The sequence below is a fragment of the Bactrocera oleae genome, chromosome 2, assembly GCF_042242935.1.
Source record: "Bactrocera oleae isolate idBacOlea1 chromosome 2, idBacOlea1, whole genome shotgun sequence".
NCBI lineage: Eukaryota > Metazoa > Arthropoda > Insecta > Diptera > Tephritidae > Bactrocera > Bactrocera oleae.
This window is the reverse complement of record NC_091536.1, coordinates 67,765,622-67,789,314: the sequence shown is the minus strand read 5'-3', so window position 1 is coordinate 67,789,314 and position 23,693 is coordinate 67,765,622. Positions and strand designations below refer to the sequence as shown.

Genomic DNA, 23,693 nt, shown 5'->3' with positions numbered 1-23,693 from the left:
TTGTGAGCACAATGACTACGTATATTTTTACATTTTGAATTTTGTGCAAATTCATAATTAACATAAATTGATAGATAGAATCGATAACTGTTAACTATCGACTTATCCGATTTCCGATAGATTCCTCCAATTGTAAAAGATTTGAAACAGTGAAAGTTACTAAACACAGCTGTGAAGCAGAGGTTGCCATTACTAGAGAAAACGTTTTGTAATTGTATAAGAAGGAAGGGAAATATATGTTGATTGAAATATTTTTAATATTGCTTGTTAAGTTTATATTTTTTATAAAATACCACGTAATAAAACTATTTTGCTGATAAAATACATTAATTTCAGCCCAAATCAAAATTTAAGACGGCAGTACTGGCTGCGAAGCAACGTAAAAGAAACTGATAAAATATCTAAGCAACGATGGCAAGATCAGCAATAGCGGCATTTCGCTAGTTTGTTTTGCATCGTTCAATTGGTTAGATTACTTTGTTTGTCGCAGTAGTGCGCGTATATTAAATTGATGTCTGCGGGAATATTAAATACATCGCCTTTGAAAATATTATGTGGAATTCGATAGTATTTTTGCATATGAAACTTAAATAGTCCAATTTATGCAATTGTATAAAACAAGAGAATTAATTATGGTGAGTTAATAAATCCAATTGGAATTTTAGTTTAAAACGAAATAGACTCAGTTAAAAAATGCAAGCAATAACGGTATAAACTAAAGAAGTTTGAAAATAGAAATAAGTTAAAAAGAAACTTATTGCAAAGTGGCATGTTGTGTGTATTATGGATTTTGAGCTTTATTGGCAATCAATTTTTCAACAACAATTAAGAAATTATAGTAACTGTGTTAGAGAAAATGCATATTTGCATTTTCATTATTTGTTTTTCAACTAAAAAGTATAAAAACATTAAAATGCAAATGATGATTCTTAGTTATAGTGATTGAAAAGAACCAAAGCAGTGCCATATGTACATACATATGAATATATATATGCAATATTTCACTCGTCCATACTGATTATATGGAATCCTTGTGATGAACTTATGTTCTACCAAAATACGCTACTAAACTATTTGTTTCTCATTTAGTATATAATTATAATTACTTCCGGATTTTTTATGTGAAAGTGTTTTGTAAAATGAACGTAATATACTCGTTAAATGGTAAAGGCAATATTAGTGATTTACCTTAAAAATGTAATATATGAATACATGAACGATGCAAAATTAAAAGTTCGCTTATTAATACTAGCATCAGAGCGGAATACTTGCTAATTAAATATAAACCTACCTGAAACATCTTCAGACGTGTAAGAATTAAAATATATTTTAGATCAATTAAAAACAAAAACATATACCATAAACTTCTAAAATAAATTTTTGATGGAATAAGAAATGGGAATACAAATTATAACGAAACCAAATTGCTTTAAGACCACGGATTCCAATTTGTGTTAAATGACAATATTATTATGAAAGAAATATAATCGTAAAGCTACTCAAAGTACTGTTTTGTAAAAATTCTCTATAAATAATTAAATCACAGCTTACAGCAATAGCTTTCATGTACTCGTATTTAAGAAAGCAAAATATAATAGGTGTCCCTAATGACCATATTTGTGCATTCATTTAAATTAAGTTGTGTATAAATTGGCAACGTACATGCATTACGTGCACACATGTATGTTCATTCTTAAGTTTTACTTAATACCAGCATATTGTTCACATATGTTTTGATAAATACATTATGACTTTAGTGTGTAAATGGGCACTTGTTTGTATACTCCTAAACAGTATCGTGGAGGATATTGTTTTTTTTCCGTGATGCATGTAAGAAAATGCCATAAAATGTGGAATTATAATGGTTCGAAGTTACTAAGGATATGTGTAAAATAATAAGCATCTTGTAACTAATCAGAACTCCACAAGCCTTTCGTTTTCAAAATAACATGCTGCTTAAGATCATATAACATCAAGACACAGTTCTCAAAATAGCATTTACATAGATACTTATTTGTATGCTTTATTATACATATTTAAATGCTAGTACTGCTATTTTTTTATTACGGTTACAAATATTGCCTCAATATGCATTTATTTTTCTTAAGCACTATAATGCACACCACGCATTGTGCTATACAATTGGCATAGAGTTATTGCGTGACTGGTGCTTTCCTACATTATAAGCTCGGTTAACTCTTACTAATAAAAATTTGTATATTTTGCAGGTTCGATGTGGATCTTATGCGCTTTCGCGGTGTTTTTGTTTACATTTGCTAGCTAGTGCGCGATTGTGATTTCAAGTAAATTTTCAGTAATGCCCCACATTTATAGTGTGTCAAATAATTTTTGACAGCATGCCAGTATTTTGTAAGGGAGCCGATAGATCAAATGTGCTATTTTTATCGAGACCTAATTAAAAAAGCCGGTGTGCTTATAATAAATAGAAAATAAGTGTCACGCTAAAAACAAATTATTTAATCAAATTAATCAAGTGACTAACGAATTTCAATAAAGTCAAGACAACCTACATACTTGTATATAATATATATTTTTGAAAGCATCCGCTTACTACGAAACCTTATTTGTGTTGTTTTAGTAAGCCGTATTTGCGATGTGTGTGTTTGCTTTTGTCACAATTGATCGCATTTTTAATTGCAGCCATAACTTGCCAACATAAATTCAATTAAACTTACTAATTGTTCCGTTCGCTGAACATTTGTTGAAGTGAATATGTATGAGCTAGACGAAAGATAATTGGAAGTGTCACGCTACTTTATGAAAAAGGTCAATTACAAATAAAAAAAAATCTACATACCTAACTACATATGTACATATGTTATTGTTTGAACATTTGTGTTTAGCTGGTGCAAATTTTGTGAAAATTGAAAAAAAGGAAAGTGCCTAAAAAATGTATGCGAAACGCTCACCTATCAAAGAGTTCCATCTCAAACGTAAAGTAAAATGCTGGCGGGAGCCGAATTTAGTGGGCCTGCCTTGTGTTGTGGGTAAAAAATGTGTTGATATAGGTACTCCAATGTATGTGACATTTTTTATATTGCTTTGCGCCAGTCGTTTCGATCTTGCCAAAGCGCGGGCGGCAAATACGTACCCTGTTGCCGCAACAGACATAGGCACGACGCTTACAGCAACAACTTCACATGCGAATCACAAGCAACATCATCGTAGCACACTGCAATATGCACACAACAATTTCACCTATCTGCAAGAAAGAAGTGCTGCGGATTTTATTGCGGAGAAGGGTGACCCTAGTGCTGGTAACAGTATGCCAGATGTTGCGGTAACTTTGCCGGCGCGTTCACCAGATGCCAGAACAAATGCAGGTGAGTTTGATTGAATTTTATTATTATTTAAATTACAGTATTCAGAACTTTATTAGAACATTTGCAGTTAAGTTTGTGATAAAAATACAGGTGTTATCAAAATATCAAAAAAATAAATTATAATAAATATAATATAAGTGGTTTGAGATTAATACCGAAACATAATAATATTAAAACTGGCTGATGTGGAGTTAATTACGAATGCAATGTTAAATTACAATACATATTAATATTCCCCCTTTATAAATTACTCGAAAAGTGTTAATTCATGGACTTCTCCAAAGTGCAAGCAGCATTAACGCTATATATAAATATGTTTATGCGCTTACACATGCATGGAAGCAAGTGCATTACTAAAATAAACAAACAGTAACAATTGTGCGGTGCATCCAAGGCAAGCAGATGTAATGCCTCAATTCAATCATGTTGCGGCTACTCATGTATAAACATGGATTGCAGCAAGTAATCTTTCGCTATTCAGTTTTATTTTTTCACACTTTTCAAACAAAACGCAACTGGGCAACAAAACAAATACTACAACGCAACACAGGAAAAGCACTGGAATAATTGCTTTGTCATTTACATTAAAATCGTGATGTGATCACGGCGATAATACCAGCCAATAGCCCCATGAACTGCAGCAACGCGTAGTCGTAAATATCAAATCAAAATTGACAGGAAGGCAGAAGGACATGTAAAATTTTGTCTGTACATATGTATATATGTTATATGTATTTTTATGTATATGCTACATATTTAAAATAAGTAAATGTTATTGATTTTATTTAAAAATGTGCACTCATGTGCATGCTGGGTTGCACTGCTAACCGTAACTTCGCCTTTCTTCAACAAATATTGAATGCAACACTTACCTTTTTTTGTGAGTTTTGGAGTGATGTTGAGCTGCATTAATTCACTCTTATAAATATATCTGTATATAATATATAAAGATATATTCAATGTTCTGACCGCCACTCATCGTATCGCGCAACACTTGTCGGTCGTTTTGCCATACAACAATATACAAACAAACATATTTACAGACGTGTTTGCTTTGATTTCCTGGCTGCTCCAATATTATTAATATCATGGCTTTTGTTTCGGTAATTTAATACCTTTTTCTTTAAGTTGTTTGGTTTGAAAAACAGACAAAAAAGAAAGCAGAATTAAAAAAAAAAGAAAATATTGTGTATGTACGACGGAATCGCACTAAACCTCAGCTGTTTTGTAGCACACAAATGTAGCTCATTATATTTCAATAAGCAATACCCAATACAAGGTACCAACCAAGTCGGGCAAGACGAAGCAAGGAAAACGGACAAGTCGAAGAAGACTGAGAACAGTACAAAATTAGTGTTGAGTTATGAAAACACTTGAAATTATGTGTACACAATGCCTTGTGGGAAATTCTATCTGTCCCGCTGTTAGGAAATGTCTGTTTCTAAATATTACTTTTGTAATATTTGTAGAGTAAAGTGCATTAATAATAGTTACCTCTGTAAAATATAAATTTTCGTAGTATGAAACATTTCTGAAGTAATTACGAGTAATGCTGTCGAGTTGACAGGCCTTGACTGGATAAAAATTCGGATCCGTTTCGGTTACTTAGACCCTACTGCCGTGTGAGCGGAATTTTCGATTTATGTTCGTTGTTGCTGCAATAGAAAAATAACTTTCCCGGGTAGTTTTAAGAATTGTGGCTGTGGTGACAGCACTTAACCCGATGTAAACTCGGTTTGAATTCGGTTATAGAAATTCGATTTTTACCAGAATGGTTTGCTGGAGCGAATTGAATATCTATTCAAACATAATTTTTTCTTGTAGTTTTTTTTTCGGGCACTTCGAAACACTGCGGCGTGTTTAGTGTTCCAAAATACAATTCCTGCTGGGTACTGCTATAGATATACCCGTTAAAACATATGCATATCCAATCATGCATATAATACACAAAATAAGAAGTGGCGCTGACAGCATACGCTTGTGTTGTGCCTAAGAGGGGGTCATGAATAAACGAATACCCCCGTACTTTGAGTACATCCGTTGCAAAGAATGGTCTACCAATAGCTTGCACTGATTTTTTGGGCTCATTAAACGTTTTGTGACAAAATCCAAGTGTACACTTCCTTCTTCAGCGCCGGCTAAATAGAGTCTTATCTTGTCTTCGCAAACAATATGGATTTTTTTTGTTTTTTATAGAACGTACAGGTTTTTTCCTGCGAAGCTATAAAATAAACGCCAGGCTTGGTGTGCGACACATACATGCATGTTAGGGGTGTTCTAAGATATTGAAATACAATAATTGTAGTGAAATACTTTTTTTATAACTGATACAACTCTGGGTGGGTGCTAAATTTAAAGTATTAAAAACAAACATTTTTTCAAAAGTTTTTTTATTTATATAAAGTAGAATAGTAATTAAAATATTATTAAACATAATTTTTTGTAGTAAACTATATCTTTACGTCCAATTATCTGTGATTCTGTCCGAATTCTATCCCATCCTACTCAAAAGTAAAGTTTAGAAAGTATTACAACTAGAAATTTAAAAAATGTATCACCCTAATGCATGCTGTGGACTCTTTGAGCAGCAGTGAAAGGTTTAAAATACAGCGTCGCGTCACTTAAGATAATTTATAGTTCATATTTACTTACACATGTACACACATACACACTGACTGACATCTGCACTGGTGGCGTTGCATGTACACACCAAACGCAGTGCCATTCACGCCGATGTTTACCAGCAAATTATAGCATGCTCGTGCACTTGCATTCATAACTACATCTAAGTTGTGAGAAAGCCTTTCTCAAATATTTAAACACCTTTTGTTAATATGGCTAAGCCGTTTAAGACCTAATTATGCCTTTGCGGCTCGAATGAAAGTGCGATAAGCTGTTAAATACCAAAATACGTGCTTACATACATAAATCCGTTACTGTTTACACATGCACTTCTACTGAAATGAGTCAGAAAAAGGTAAACAGCACAGAGTGTTTCAAAAAAATCTAAAAATCCTCTAAAGTCATTATTACCTAAAGCCGTTACATAATTAGTGAATGGTTATTCGTTGTTTTTGTTGCAATTACGATTTTGACTTAAGCAAGACAAAATGCGCAATAGAGAATGTACAAATTTGCAATTAAAAAAAATATATTTAATGTTAATATAAAAAAATGCATAAACCGTAAACTATTGGCGATCATAGATCTTTAAACTATCTATTCGCCATATAGATCGAACATTATATACTTTTGCGCAATATACAAATAACACAAGAGAAAACGTTAACTTCGGCTACACCGAAGCTATAACACCCATCAAAAACACAAAATATACATAAGAACTTGATCTTGAAGGGCCAGTTTATTTGGCAGCAATATGCTATAGTGGTCCGATCGAAACAGTTTCTTCGGAGATTGCACCGTGCCTAGATTTATGTATGTAATTTAGCGTGGTTGTGTAAATATGCGATAATATTTTAATTTATATATATAAATGATGAGGATGACAAGACGAGTTGAATTCCGAGTGACTGTCTGTCCATCCGTCTGACTGTGCAAGCTGTAATTTGAGTAAAAATTGAGATATCGTCATGAAACTTAGTAAAGGTGTTCCTTAGCAAAAAAATGAAGATCATTTTGTATATGGGCGTAATAGGACCACTGTCACACCTATAAAACGCCATTAATCAAAAACCTATAAATCGCCATAACTATGCCGCAAATTAAAATACAAAACTGTAAATTAGTACTACGAATCGCAATAACGGGGAGCACCTGTAGGTTAAATGTATATATCTCCCAACCCATTCAAGCTATATCACCAAAATTTGCTCAGGATAAACAATTTTGAAACCTTTTGCGACAGCGTGAGAGTAAAAAATGGGTAAAATCGGATGATAACCACGCATACTCTCCGTATATCGGTCTTGTTAAAAACGTCAGAAACATTTAATTTTACATCCAAGACTTTATAGGAGCAGGTGTTGATTTAGGTGAAATCACATATCTCCGGACCTACTCCAGCAATTGCAACCAAATTTGGTACCTAGGACTCTTTTGACCTTTCCATGTTACTGGCGAAATCAGACTGAAACCACGCTTACCTCCCACATAACACAACTTTAGATTTCATCTAATAATTTCACTTTCCAGTATACAAATTAAGCATTAATTAATGTATATACATGTATGTATATATTGCCTTTATGGTATGCCATCAGGACTAAAAATTGTCAAAATCGAACCATAACTATTCAAGCCCCCAGATACTGGAAATGTGGACCCAGAGCCTATGGCTGACTCTCTGCCGAGAGAATCCTTTCCTCATAGTAATATGTTTGTATGTCAAAAATTGGTTAAATCGTTGTCAGTATTTCTTTTAGACCCCATATACCTAATAGAAAGGTTTTCGAACTTCCGGCTGACTTTATATCCCATATATCGGCCAATATGTGAGTTATCTGGTATGTGAGGTACCAGAATGAAACTTAGAGGCCGTCTGTTTCTATTAATATTATGTAGTAATGCCAAAAATAGATAAAATCGGGCCAATACTACACCTTCCTCCAAAATATCTCAAATTATATTTTTTCAAACTTCCGGCTGGTTTTATATCCCATATATCGTATATGTAACTTACCAAATTAACTGAACGTATAATATTGAATATACATTAGTTTAATGCCGAATATATGTGAAATTATATTATACTACGTACATAGCTCAATATATTAAATTTAACCTCTTCGGTTAGGTTTATGTCAGATATATCTCATTTGAGGATGATTTTAATATAATTTTGACTGATGGGAAGTAAAATATAGTTATAAAACTAATTTGACGATTTCGTCGAGTAAGGAATGCTAAATTCTTTCGCAACATTTTCAATATGAAGTTTTGCCAACACCTGAAGGTTTTTCCTCGGCTTTGATCCTTGCAAGGTACAAGAGTATGAAATGTTAGCTTACACTCGAACTTAACCCCTCCTTACTTGTTTGTGAGTGCTTTTATTTATAGAGATGAATTTTATAGCAGTGAGAATAATAAAATGTCTGTTAGTCAATAAAGGTTTAGGCAATAGATTGGATGATTTATGGTATATCATTGGCGATTTCATGCCATCTTTGTCCTTTGAATCCTTCAGTTTCTTTCCCAAATTGTGTTTTTATTTTCACTACAAAAACTAGTGTGCTAAATGCAATCTCTCATAAAGAAAATATTCATAAAAAAGATAATAGAACAAACCTAAGCGTAAACGAAAGACACCGCAAGTCATAAATTAAATGCCAAGCAATGAATCTTGAGGCTTACAGCATTGGATATGCATTAGGCTGGCTACTCGCAGCTAATCAGTCGCACACACACACCCATATACACACAGAATTGCAGCAATTTTCCGAAGTTAGATGGACTTTTGTTGTGGGCTTGTTGGAAGCTAGGAGGAAGTCAGCAGACGAAGCAGTGCACTTGTTGAACACAAATGTGGAAATGTCGAAAACCATAAAGAAAATAATTTATGTTCGCATTTAGTAAAGCAAAAATAAAACAGATTGTTTGCCCTGTGCATTGAGGCCGCCATAAAGCCGAGCAATGATTAAAGATAGAGGGATTTATGACGTCGCCAAAACGGCTGAACGCAAAAAGGATGTTGCAGATGCTTGAACTGGCTCGGTCATGGCTATAAATTGAGAACAAATTAAGGCAGAAAATGAATGGGAAGTAGCAATTCAATGAACATTTTAGCGACGTAAGACCTTTTACAACTGCCGAATAAGTAGTATTAATCTGAACTAGCATTGTGGAACAGTACCAGCTCCAAAGTGTTCTTTGTGAATTTGTTTTCGAGTAACTTTTTACTTTTCCCCTTTTTTGAGGTTTATTTCTTTTATCTATCTGAATACCTCCCAAGTCTTTTTCTGGCATGCAAATAGAACTCTAAAAAAATTGATCAATAATTTGGAGGCAGCTTGAAGCTTATAGATTCCTATATTTGTTGAATAACGTTAAAAAGGGCTGAAAATTTTCTTGTGAGACACGTCTTATTCTCGTGGAAGCTTTGCTTATGTACTTAACTGATCTTCAAAATCAACATTCTGCGTTACATTCCAATGAATCTACACATTTCGCAGCCCTATCCCTTGTTTAACCGTGTAGAAATCGCTCCTCTGTGAGTTAATCTACTGAGCTAACTGCCCTTCGTAAAGTTTATCTTGCCGCAATCGTAGGAGTTTTTACTGAATATTGTCCAATAGGCATTCATGCGGTAAAGCTGAAAATCCAGTCGGACGCAAACTGTAAACTTTGTATGGAAGAAGGTGAGGTGGAAACATCCAGGCACTATCTCCTTCATTGTTCAGCTTTGGCAAGACTGAGGTTGAAACATCTCGGCAGTCATACCTTCGGCAAACCAGGAGACTTTGCGGCTTCAACAAATTTGTGATCGGCTCAAAGGGGTTCGTCGATGCATGTGGGTCGTTATAATACATTTTAAAGAAGTTCTAGGTGTTATAACGGACGCGGCGTTATAAGCTGTCTAAGTGGGACCCTGTTAGGATTGACCATTTAACCTAACCTAACTTAAACTTCGACTCATCAACTCAAATAGGCGGAAAGGTCCAGTTCGAATACAAGCGCCATCAATGCTTTTAATTATGTCCGCTTGTCGAACCTTTCTAAACCATTCCATATTCGATTTGATATTTTAGATAAGATCTTTGTCAGTCGTCAGTTCACCAGATTCCACCTCGGTACTAGTAGACGCAGTTATCTCCCACTCCTACAGTCGAAAGTCCGTAGTCTGTATTAGCCCTTTAATTCTACAAAATTGACATATATTTTAAAAATGCACTTGAATAGGTTGTCTACAATTTAGTCCTGATCACATAGAGCCTGTACCTCTCAGTTTACTATTTACCACCACTGGGTTTCACCTAAATTCATAAACTCAGTGTACCTGTTAGAAATCAAATGAAAGATGAGGCCGTTGGCAGCTCAACGAGCAGAGTTTATGAGTTAAGTACACACATACAAAAACAATACACAAATCTTCATCCGCGCCCTAAAGCAATCCCATTATAAAATAAGCGAATGGTTTCACATGCATAAGTCAATACAGTCAAAGGTTCGTGAACAGGCAGAAAGACGAAAAACTCGTAAAAATGTGAGATGCTGCAGACAGCGGTGTTCCATAAGGGTCTAAGAGCGCATGCACACAATGAAAAAGCAGAATATCATTCGCAAATCAAATGCTAAAACTGCTGTTATGTTGTTAGATGGTACAGAGCCTAATAAAGCAGAAAAAGTATGGCGACCCGCTGCGCATTATGTCAGCGTATGCAGCAGAGATCCTCCCGGATTTGTGTGAAATTGCTTGTTGCAGCAGAGTGCAGCCATGTTGCCGCTTGTGTGTACTCAGGTGTGACTGACAGCAGCAGCGAGCGATCACTGAATGCAACTTGCACTTGTTAGCGTCTAAGTGCTAATTCGTTGAAAGTCCACGCAGTCAGGTGAACAGCCCGGTGGACTGACTGCCAAATCCGTTGCCTTGAAATTACATCTTCAATTGTGCATTTCATATGCACTCACACACACTTACATACATGCATATGTCTCCGGTATTAAGCAATCATTTGTGCCTCAGCGTTTACTTTGTGGCCGCAGCCTCACGCATTTGCCACCGAGCCATCGGCGACAAAGTCAACATAAACATATACACTCTTCTTTGTATATAGTTCATTGGTCATTGCGTAGTAAATTCTTGTTTACCATCTGATTGCCTGGCATACAATGTAACGCGGTCTGCGCCTGCGCGTCAGTGCAACCATAGATTGTCGTGTTTACCTGTAATGCATTAAGCCGAAATTGGTTTTCTCTCGAGTCGTTTCATTATTGTCATGTGTAATTCTCTTACTCATAATATATTTTTATTTTATTTGTTTTGCTTGAAATCTCTTGTAGTCGTTACATTGTTGTTTTCACGCTTACATATGCCTTAACACTTTCTTTTGACTGTCGCATGCCCATATGGGAATATCGAAAATGCCTCCACACAGCATGTCGCTGTCAAATAAAAATCGTGTTAACTGTTAGTTTCATATTTAGAAAATATAAAGTAAATAAATATGTTTAAGTGAAGGTATTAACCCTTTATTTGGTGTATGGTTACTAAAAGTAAGAATTTTTAGTCACGTCTTAGAAAATGGCTGCTCGACAGTGTTTATTTTTCTTTAAAGTTTTAGCTGTTCTTCGAAGATTTTCGGCAATATTTCGGCTTTTTTCACTTTTTTTTGTTAAGTTGGTAGCACTGTCCTTAATTACTATGCCAAAAATGAGCGCGATCTGTCAACCAGATTATTTGCAGCAGCTGTTGAAATCAGTAGTGGTTTGCGATTTTTACAATGGAAAAAAATATTGAACAAAGAATTTGCATCAAATGTTGTGTTTCAAACCAAATTTCGTGTGCGGAATCGTTGCGAATGTTAGAAAAGGCTTATGGTAAATCTATTCTATAGAAAAACCCACGTTTACGACTGGTACAAAGCCTTTAAGGCTGGTCGAGAAACCGTCGAAGACATGCCTGGTTCCGGTCGTCCTTTGACGTCTACCACTGACGATAACATCAAAATGAAGGAAATCGTGCTCCGTAATCATTATGCGAGTGTTAGAGAGATAGCATGTAAACTAAACATCGGCCATGTAGCAGCTCGTTTGATTTTGAGCGATAATTTCGACATGAGACGCTCGGCATGTTACAAAAGAGTTGAATTTTTTGCTAAAGACTGCACCGAGCTGTAGCTGTGAACGATTTTAAGACCAAAAATTTGTTCAATACTATCGATCAACCACCGTATTCACCGGATTTGGCCCCATGCGACTTTTTTTGCTTGCCTCAAGTTACTACTCTGTGGAACCCGTTTCGACTCGATTGAGGCCGTAAAAGAAAATTCGCAGAGGGAACTGAATGCGATCCCAGACAGTATCGTTTCAGAAGATTAAAAATGTTTCCTTTTATTTACAATTTCCGTAAACTTTCTGGTCACGGCATTTACGTTCCCATGACAGTCCAGTCTATGTATTCAGATTGGATTCGGATTTATATTTGACTACAGTAAATTAAAATTGTATTTTTAATAGTTAAAAAAAAAAAAGTTTTATGCTAACATATTTTTTACGAAAGCTCTTCTTCCGTTTATGGTTTGAATCTTAATAATAGCCAAAATAAATCCTTAGCTCTCGCAAGATGTTACTTTAGAGTATAATATAAACGGTTGTTTGTAACGCTGAAATTAACCAAGATAGATATAAAGTTATGTACATATGAATACATAAATTATCAGTAGTTCAAATCGGGTTGACTGTCCGTCCTTACGTCCGTGCAACTTGAAACTTGAGTAAAGTTTAAGATACTTGATGAAATTTAGTACACAGTAGTGCCAAGGAACATCATAAGAAGTTCGGTATTGTAGGCGGATGTAATCGGACTATTGCTACGTCCACAATATGCCATTAAACCTATGGTAAATGTGAAAACGGGTGAAATCGTGCTACAACCACGTCTCCTTTCATTGTTTTTGAGTATACTTAAGGCGGTATTCTAATTTAGAAATTAAAAAAAAAAAAATTGATTTTTTTTTCAAAGTTTAACTATTCCAGAATATGTCTGCAAGAGGAGTTTTCAAAATTCGAATTATTTTTGAAGATAAATGTATTTTGTTGACCCGGCATTCAAACTGGTTCGGCCGGAACTGAAACTTTAAACGCGTTTTTCTCAAAACTGTCTTTTTTCAAAACGATACCCATGATTTCCCGGTTTCTATTGGACCGATTTACACGAAATGTTTAGAGAGTCTTCTTTATAGATTTGTCGATGTTTGGAACTAGCCATAACCCCCTTTTTTTTACAGGCATGCGCAATTTCGTCTTTTTTTTCAAACATTTCCTTAGTTCCAGAATAGATACATTATTTTAGATTAATAATATTTTTTTTTTGGTTTCAGATTACTAGGAGGGTTGAAATTGTGGCTATGGTAACGTGCCAATTTTTTGAGGGCCCCGCTTTATCAGCTGCTAATTTTTGAAGTTTTAAAATTTATGTATGTTTTGATTTTTTCCTATATTCGTGTAATGTTAATAAATAACTAATGAAATATGGATAGAAAAAAAAATTAATTGCCTATATTGCGACACTTCAAAAATTACCTAAACTTCATGCTTTTAGACTAGAACTCCTTAAGAACTATAGCCAAAATTGAACTCTTCATTTTTTAACAGCTCTTGCTACATTTTTTTAAATTATGGTATATCACACAAAAACATATTTTATAAGGTTCACTACTAAAAAAAAATTAAGAGAAACTGGTTATTCTTTGTCTAAATTATTCAAATATAACTTTTATTTCGATGTTCAATTGATCTAATAACGCTTGTTACATTGTTTATCGATGATTTTACCATGTTGGAAATAATCGATTCAAATAACTCATTGTGACTCCCAAAAAATGCCGGCTAACAAATTTTCAACCTACTGGCGCTTTAGAAAACTTTCACCGGGCAACAATCATACAGTTGACTGCCGATTGGACATATCCATTGTCATAAATTAGTTCAGAAACTTGTTCATGTTGTGTTTCATCATGGCCAAGGTTTACTATATATCGATGTTCCTAAAACGATGTTTTTTATACTCTCGCAACTTGTTGCTACAGAGTATAATAGGTTTGTATCACCTAAAACGAATCGAGTTAGATATAGGGTTATATATATATATATAAATGATCAGGATAAAGAGACGAGTCGAAATCCGGGTGACTGTCTGTCCGTCCGTCCGTCTGTGCAAACAGTAACTTGAGTAAAAATTGAGTCATCTTTATGAAACTTGGTACACATATTTCTTGATACCGTAAGACGGTTGGTATTGCAGATGGGCGTAATCGGACCACTGCCACGCCCACAAAACGCCATTAATCTAAGCTACGCAATAAGGTAAAATACGGTTATTTAGTACACAGGATCACATTAGGGAGTGGCATCTGCGTTACATTTTTTTTAAAAAGTGGGCGTGGTCCCGCCTCTAGTAGGTTTAATATGCATATCTAAACTAATCCTAAACCGCTAAAGATATAATAACAAAATTCACTGGAAGCAAATGTTTTTAGCACTTCTACCTACAGTGTGAAAATGGGTGAAATCGGGTGACAACCCCGCCCATTCCCCATATAACGGTACTGTTAAAAAATACTCAAAGCGCAATAAATCAAGCAATAAACACGCCAGAGACATTAAATCTCTAGGATGGTATAAGATGACTTTATAGGAAACACGTTCAAAACTAGTCAGTGGGCGTGGCACCGCCCACTTTTAGGTGAAAACCCATATCTTGGGATCTGCTTAACCGATTTCAACAAAATTCGATACATAACATTATTTTCATATTTCTAGGTTACAGTGCGAAAATGGGCGAAATCGGATTACAACCACGCCTATTTCTCATATAACATCATTTTAAATTCCATAGGATTTTTTCACTTTCCACTATGCATATCAAGCAACAATGATTATATCGAGGTAAAACTTTGCGTGAATAATACGTTTAAAGTATGGCACCTTGTGACCAAAAATTTTCTAAATCGAACCAAAACTGTTCAAGCCCCTAAAATAAAAATAAACAAAATAACTTTTTCTACTACAGAATTTTAACGGTAAACCAGTACCAAAAAAAGGAATGCTATACAACCAAACTAGAGAAATAGAAAGGGGAATATTCTGTTAGCTTAAATTTTTTTTGAATAATTAAACATTAATTTCGGTTATAATTCGCATCTTATAACGCATTATAACAGAAATTTACATAAAATGACACAAACAAACCTGAAGAATTATTTAACACATATTTTATAGCGTTTAACTTAATAGCAGTGAATATTCACAGTTTAGTGTTATAAGCGCAATGAGCGAACCGGTTTGAAAGCCATCTTCATAGTCGGTAATTCATCAGTGTTGACATTTCCAAAGCTTAAACCAATTTATCATGTATAAAATTCAAATATTTTGCATTATTATGCATGAAAAATATATTTTGCACGCTCATTGATATGCTCATTTCAAGATTGGTTGTGGCAAAATATTTTTTTCCTGATTTATAATCGATTAACTAGAAAGTGATTTTTTTGGTACAAAATTTTGTTTTTGAATACATAAAATAAATATTTTCTACTTGTAGGAGTTTGGTAAATAAAAACCGTAATTTGGTACAATAAATCACGATAATGAGGGGCATTTGTGGTTTGACAATTTTTTAAAATTGGGTGTGGCCTCACCCAATGTATACCTATATCTCTCAAACTATTCAAGCTATATCACCAAAATTGACACATATCATTATACACCTCTGGCGACAGCATGACAGCAATTGGGGAAATATGATGATAATCACGCTCACTCCCCATATAACGGTTTTGTTAAAAACTACTAAAACTGCGATAAATCAATAACGAAATGCCTCAGAGACATTAAGTTTTACATCCAAGATGTCGCAAGAGGGCTTTATAGAAGTAGGTATCGAAATTGGACAATGGGCGTGGTACAGCCCACATTCAGGTTAAATTCCATATCTCCGAACCTACTGCACCAATTTCAACTAAATTTGGTACATTAGATTAATTTGACAGTGTGAATGAGCGAAATCGGACGGTAACCACGCCCACTTCCCACAGAACTCAACTTTAAATTCCATCTGATTTTTTTACTTTGAAGTACACAAATCAAGCACTAATTAATATATCGGGATAAAAATTTGCACCCTTGTGTGAAAAATGTGTCGAATCGGATCAATACTTCCCTTATCCCCGGTATGCTTAAGATATGGATTTTCCAACTTTCAGTTGACTTTTTACCACATATATCGGCCAATCTGTGAGTTATCTCAGTGAAATTGAAAGAGCTGGTTTTTCTAATATCAATGTATCGTTGTACAGCTATGATCCTGATCTCTACTTGTTTTCTAATTCATTTTCCCTATTATTATACTCTCGCAACCTGTTGCTACAGAGTATAATAGTTTTGTTCACCTAACGGTTGTTTGTATCACCTAAAACTAATCGAGTTAGATATAGGGTTATATATATATAAATGATCAGGATTAAGAGACGAGTTGAAATCCGGGTGACTGTCTGTCCGTCCGTCCGTCCGTCCGTGCAAGCTCTAACTTGAGTAAAAATTGAGATATCTTTATGAAACTTGGTAGACATGTTTCTTGGTACCGTGAGACGGTTGGTATTGCAGATGGGCGTAATCGGACCACTGCCACGCCCACAAAACGCCATTAATCAAAAACAAATAACTTGCCATAACTAAGCTCCGCAATAAGATACAAGACTGTTATTTGGTACACAGGATCACATTCGGGAGGGGCATCTGCAGTTAAAACTTTTTTTTTAAAAAGTGGGCGTGGTCCCGCCTCTAATAGGTTTAATGTGCATATCTCCTAAACCGCTAATGCTATAATAACAAAATTCACTAGAAGCAAATGTTTTTAGCACTTCTATTGACGGTGTGAAAATAATTGAAATCGGGTGGCAACTCCGTCCACTCCCCATATAACGGTACTGTTAAAAACTACTAAAAGCGCGATAAATCAAGCACTAAACACGCCAGAGACATTAAATTTTATCTATGAGATGGTATAAGATGACTTTATAGGAACCGCGTTCAAAATTAGACAGTGGGCGTGGCACAGCCCACTTTTAGGTGAAAACCCATATCTTGAGATCTGCTTAACCGATTTCAACCAAATTCGGTTCGTAACGTTCTTTTCATGTTTCTATGTCATAGTGCGAAAATGGGCGAAATCGGATTACAACCACGCCTATTTTCCATATGACACCATTTTAAATACCACTTGATTCTTTCACTTTCCACTATGCAAATCAAGCAACAATGATTATATCGGCGTAAAACTTTGCGTGAATAATACGTTTAAAGTATGCCACCTTGTGACCAAAAATTCTCTAAATCGAACCAAAACCCCTAAGTACTAAATATGTGGACCCCAGTGCCTATAGTTGACCTTCTACCGAAAATATCAGTCAATCCACAAAGAAATCTCAAACGAGTATACCATTTGACTTTGCGAGAGTATAAAATGTTCGGTTACATCCGAACTTAGCCCTTCCTTACTTGTTTCTGTTTTAGTTTGTTTTAGTTTTTTTAATTTTTTTAAGTTACAATTTTTGAAAACAGCAGGTTGTAGCCACACATGAATTATGGGTAATATTTTTAAATTTCTTGTTTTGCAACGCAACAAGCTGAGCGTATAAAATTAATAAATGCTATAAACAGATTTACTACAATTTCTCTCATTTAATAGAAGCAAATAAATATTTATTTAGGTTAGACATTCTATAATTTTTCAATGATTTTTAATCTGTACAAATTTCAGCGGCTTCGCGTGGGCTCAACCACTCATTCACACATCGCTATAAAAAAATAGAACCTCATTGCGTTCAGAGTTTTCGCCTGTCAAAAACACAATTGAGACATCTTAACTTGAATATTTTATTAATCATATTATATTTCATTCTTGACTTGAGCGCATTCGATACATAAAAATCATATAAATTTACACCAAAACAACTATTAACTTTTGAGTTACACATCGCATTTGTGTGAGCGCCGAAGAACGTTACAACTGGTCCACAGCTACCCACAATAGATTTTTTCGAGCGCTTTTGTTACTTGCCCAGCTTATTTATGATCTGCTGTAGCTGTCGCTGTCGTCGTCGTTGTAGTTGTTGCTTTTGTATTTTGATTTTTGTTTTGTGATTAATGTAAACTGCTACAGCCCACATACTAGAAAATGTTAATAGAATTTCGCTGTATTGCGTTTATTAGTAAACAGAAAGTTCAAAGTGAAATCTATTAGATTTAATGCTAGATTTCTAACGCTGCCACGCTGGCTTCTACTTGTTGGACATTTTTTTATTCTATTTATTTTCTATCTTTTGTTAGCAATGAATATCATATTTGCATTCAATTTTCTAATGAATGGTTGACTCTTGTTATTTAGGCATTTCATTTTCTATATTTCAGTGCTTCTAATTTTTGATTTTAAATTTCGATTATTTTTTAAATTTTTTGAAAATTTTTGTTTCTTAAAGTTAAGGTTTTTGTTTTATTTTTTTTCAAATTTTAATTTTTTTTTCAAGTTTAGATTTTTGTTTTTAATTTTTTTTCAAATTTAGATTTTTGTTTAATTTTTGACTTTTTTTTGCATATTTTTTTAAATTTACTATTTTTTTTAGTTAACAATTAAAATTTTTTTTAAAATTAATTTTATATCTTTTCCCATTCAAATTTTTTCTCTCCGCTTGCAATTTTTAATATTTTGTTGTTGTTGTTTTGTGGCAGCAGCGCCTTCCTCGTTATAATTGATTGTTTAAATAAATAGTTAATGCTTGCCCCTCTAAGCCTGCAATCGATAGAGAAAATATCAAAGGCATTGTTTTGTTTTGACTAATAGATAAATTTTGAAAGAAATTTTGTAGGCCATGCATTGCTTGCTACATAAACATCGTACAGATACCTGCCAAACAACCAGTGACCTATTTAGTTTGGCAATCTGTAGACTAAGCTGCTTGCAATACTAACATAACAATGCATTGCATGCACTGCATTGAACACTAAGCAATTAGTCTGCACAACATTAGTTGCGGTATTTTGTTTTTATTTAAAATTTTCCTTTGAACTTCAATTTTTTTATTATTTATTTTTATTTGTTTTTTTATATTTTTTTATACATTTTTATATTTTTTTTAATATTTTAAAATTTTTTATAATTTTATTTTTATTGTTGAATAACCAATCTCTTTCATTCTTTATTACGTTTTTATATAAAAATATGTTTTCCACCTGTTTCTATTGCCGATAAAGTATCAGATGTCACGCTATATTTTTAATGGTCTCATATTAATGACTCAAGTGTGGTAGCTATTGAAACACATTGCTTTTTAATGGTTCTACACCTCGAGATGTTAAACTCTAAACAATAAATAATTTACATAACCAGTTTTTACTTCTAAGTTAGATTGTATCAAAAGTCGTAGATGACTCACGAGCAGCTGCTTTTCAGTAACTACTTTATTGCGATAAATGAAAGATTAGAAAACATTTGTGGTATTTATTAATTTTACACCAAAAATCAAACGTGCCTTTTCATACATTTCTTTAAATATTTCTTCAACAAATAAAAAAAAATATATACATATCCCCAATTAACTAAAAAAATTGAGTTATTATACCATGAACAGTTTATTAAATTTGCCACATAGTTTGTAACACCCAGAACGTCGGAGACCCTATACAAGTATAAATGGTCAGCGTGACGAGCCGAGCCGACTCACCATGTCCGTCTGTCTGTATAACTGGTCTGGATATAGGACCACTATAGCAAATGGCTGCCATACAAACTGTCCAATCAAGTTCTTGTATGAAATTAACTAATTTAGAAAATTTAGAAAAGCAACCGTTCATTCCTACTGTGAAATGGTTATTTTATTGTGTCTATTGAATCAAACTAACCAAAAATAAATATTTAAATTTTTTAAACAGAAAAATGTCAAAAGGAAAAAATCTTGTTAATAAGTTGGTCGAGCGATTATTGTTTCGTGTTGGGGTTTATTCGACCTGTACCTTGGCAATAAATTCGGATCTTTTGTTGATGTTTTTCACACTTGTGTTATACCGATACAAAATATTATGAGTCTATTTATGCTATAAATCAATTGCTATTTTTAAGCACTGTTATTCTCTTTGCTTAGTGTTTTCGTTTTAACCAGTATATGATTTACTTTAATTAAGACATTTTTACGATTTCGGTAATATACAATTTTCATTGAGAACTATTAAAAGTGAGTGACTTTTTTTCTATGAGTGATAAGTTTTCAGTAAGGATCCACCTCATTCCTAGTCCCAGTGCAAACCGATTTAAATAAATAAATGCGTTTATAAAATGGTGTTTTTAGCTTATGAAATTTCTCTATAAGAAAATGTTTTTCGGAATTTTTACTTTTCCAGGCGTTTGCACATATAATTATTTTTTATAGAACCTTTTGATTTTTCTTTCAGTCTATCAGCTGGCTTTGCGGATTACTTGGATTCTAGTCTAGTCTGCATATTATATTGAAAGATTATTGTGTCATTTTAAGCTCGAACCAAGTATGACAGCTTTTCGCTCTCCTAATCGCTTTTACTCTCTGTTTGCTCTGCTTGATTAGAAAATATATAAACGTATAGCATTCTGTAGTTCTATGGATAGGCTATAAATCATGTGGCAGTAAATTTTGTCACTATTTTTCTCCAGGATTTAACAAAAATTACTATACATTTGCCACCCATAAAACTGGCAAGCACTAATATATGTTCAAAAAAAAAAAAAGAAACTATTTCCTGTAATATTGCATACAACACCTCCACCGGCACACAATAACAGCATTAAGCTGATCTTGATCAATGACGATTTAAGCAATGCATTACGTGCATTAATCGCCCAGTAGGCAAATGCTGTCAACATGATTCTTATCGACATTTAGCAGGAGGAGAATTGCAGTCAGCAGTACTAGTAGCACAACAACAACAAGACGCAAGCGTGCGAGCATTTCCCCAAAGGTCGGTGTGAGGCGAGATCAAAGCGCATCCCGTCGCGCTAAACTGCCAATTACCGTCATTAAATAGGTGGAGCCGATTGGCAACAACAACTACGCAACAACAAGTATGGAAATATATACATATATATGTGTGTATGTGTATATGTGTATGGAATACGGTTAGTGCTTAAGTAGCAGCTCGTACTGACACACAGACCTAGAAATGTATGCAATTTGTATTAGCCGCTCGCTTCTTAAAGTCACCGAGGCAGGCGCTAAAGTCAACTATCGACTACTTGCAATCAGTTAGACGACCAATTTGCATTATTCATAGATACACAGATACACAGAAACCGGCGAACACATACACAGCACGTAGTTTATGCGAAAATCTATGCAATAAATTACGCCAAGTAAATGGCAAATAGCAAATTGTTTCGAGCAAGCCGACTTACAAGCAACATATATATGTATATATATATTTGGATATATGTAAAAGCATGTGTTCAAGTGTTATTCGTAATAAATTGTTTATGTTTATTGTACGCAAATTGAGTCACACGCTGAGCGATGGAGGGCTAGAAGGAGCGTAGTGTTAACAGCGTTTATTATACCCTGAACAGGGTATATTCAGTTTGCCACGAAGTTTGTACTGCCAAAACGAAAACTTCGGAGACTCTCCTTATAAAACACATATACATTAAGACCACAAAGTTTCCATAAATTGTAAACAAAACCAAAAATTTTTAATCTTTATCAATATTTATGCCCCTTCTGAAGCGATACACATATGCCTTGTAGGCGCTGACCCTCAATCGAGTCGAAACGGGTTCCACGAAGTGGTATATAAGTAATCAGCGTGATGAGCTGAGTCGATTAGGCGTATACGTTTGTCCGTCTGTACGAACTGATATCTCATTTTTTGATATATCGATCTAAAATTTTGCACATGCCGGAACCGCCGATATCGGTCCACTATATCATATAGTTCCAATACAAACTGAGCTATTAAACTCAAGTTCTGGTATGGAAATCTTTTTTTGGACAAGATATCTTTACAAAATTTAGCATAGTTTATTGGCTCTTTGCCTTGGCAATCTTCGAAAAAATTGCTTACATCGGACTATTATAGCATACATCTGCCACAAAAACTGAATGATCAAAATCAAGTTCCTGTATGGAATTTTTTTTTATTTGTGAAGGGTATTATAGATTTGTTGCTTTCGAAAATAAGGTTTTTTTCTTGATTTTCTTTGAAAATAATCAGGTTTCTACGACAAAGTTGAATTTATAAGTGCAAACAGAGTCGTAGTGCATGAATTGAGCGCTACTGCCAGCCGACGGGCCTTAAAAATAATCCAGCTTTAATACATAATATTTAATACACATACACTTCTTGCTCAAATTTTTCTATTTCTCTTTGCCTAAGTAGGTATTCTACTTGTCGTTACAACTACAAAGCTAACAAACAAATACATTCGTTTAGCTGATCACTCTTACATATACACAAACACATACATGCACAGCATTCGTGCAACATTTATGACTCATATACCCAATTGTTGAAATGGAAATTTTCTAAAGGGTTTCAGCTGCTTAGCGTTGTCTTCACATTCAACCTCTAACTTACCTCGGTCTTCAAGTGGTATTTGTTGAGAAAAGCGGCTTAGCGTGGAGTGTTAAAGCCATGAAAATTATTCTTATGGTAATTGTGTAGTTAATGTGGGCCACGCAGTGTCAACAAATCAAAGCGGTGAAATTTAATGTGTGTCGCACCTTTGCAGCTGGGAAATGTTTCGGCGCATTAGCTTTTCCTCTTGATGAGTTCATGAGTATGTTCTCCATATATCTATAAAAATTAGAATAAATGCATTTTTAGTGCTTGTACAGTTAGTTTTCGTTAATCTATTAGACGCGGAATTATAAGCGCGGAATTATTTATATGAAGATTTTTCGTAAATATGTATATACTTACTTTTCACATTGGAATTTATATAAAATATTTAGATTTATTGTTACTTAGGTATATGAAGTATACAAAATAAACCCTAGGTTTTCTGTCAGAATTGCTTATCAAGCTTGAACAAAGAAAACGCTCCTGCATATAAAGTGTTCTGTTTTCGTAACAAAAAAATCGTAGTTTTCGAATTTGTGGGTTGGTTGGAAGCTTTTCTATGAGTTGTTATGATATATGTAAGTAAGAAGAAAAAAACTAGATTTTCCACAAACACTGTGTGTCATTTCTTCCACTTCTCTATTGACCCATGCTATGGCACGTTTTTCTAATTTACATTTCCGCAGAAGCAATCACAACCTAGCAACGGACCGTGCTTGGACGGGACTTTGTAGGAGAGAGGTCTCGGATCGAAGCACGCTTAAGTGACTTAAATGCAAAAACACAAGAAAATACATAGAAACCTTTTGGCAGCAATTGTTGTTGTTTGTGTTGCTGTATGGACGTATGATGGTATACATATATGTATATATCTATAGAAGGTAAAACTATTGTGGCTGCTGACGTTGTTTTGTGGTGAGTCTTTTTCTTTTGTTTTTTTAAGCTGTAGTGAGCTTTAAAAAGACCAACATGGAGTTTATCTCTTTGTTGCATCTTCTGCGCAGACATTTCACCATATTGCGTTGCAGCAGCAGCAAAAGCAACAACATATAACGAACAAAGTATATTTATGTATGTGTGCAAAACGATGGGTAA

At 34.3% G+C, this 23,693-nt stretch overlaps 1 protein-coding gene and 1 long non-coding RNA gene across 2 annotated transcripts in view; one reads left to right on the top strand and one right to left on the bottom strand.

The window, feature by feature from the left end:
- The first annotated feature begins 431 nt into the window (after positions 1–431).
- T48 (FU domain-containing protein T48) overlaps positions 432–23,693 on the top strand; it is an 86,900-nt gene continuing 63,638 nt past the window's right edge. The window contains exons 1-2 of the mRNA XM_036368376.2: positions 432–635; positions 2,229–3,344. Coding sequence (XP_036224269.2) covers positions 2,912–3,344 — 433 coding nt within the window. The 5' untranslated portion in view covers positions 432–635; positions 2,229–2,911. The remainder of the gene's footprint in view (positions 636–2,228; positions 3,345–23,693) is intronic.
- Positions 18,622–23,016, bottom strand: LOC106625449 (uncharacterized). The gene is made up of 3 exons (XR_001331082.3): positions 22,959–23,016; positions 22,614–22,832; positions 18,622–18,810 (listed from the first exon to the last, which is right to left on the bottom strand). It is a non-coding gene; the product is annotated as an uncharacterized lncRNA (long non-coding RNA).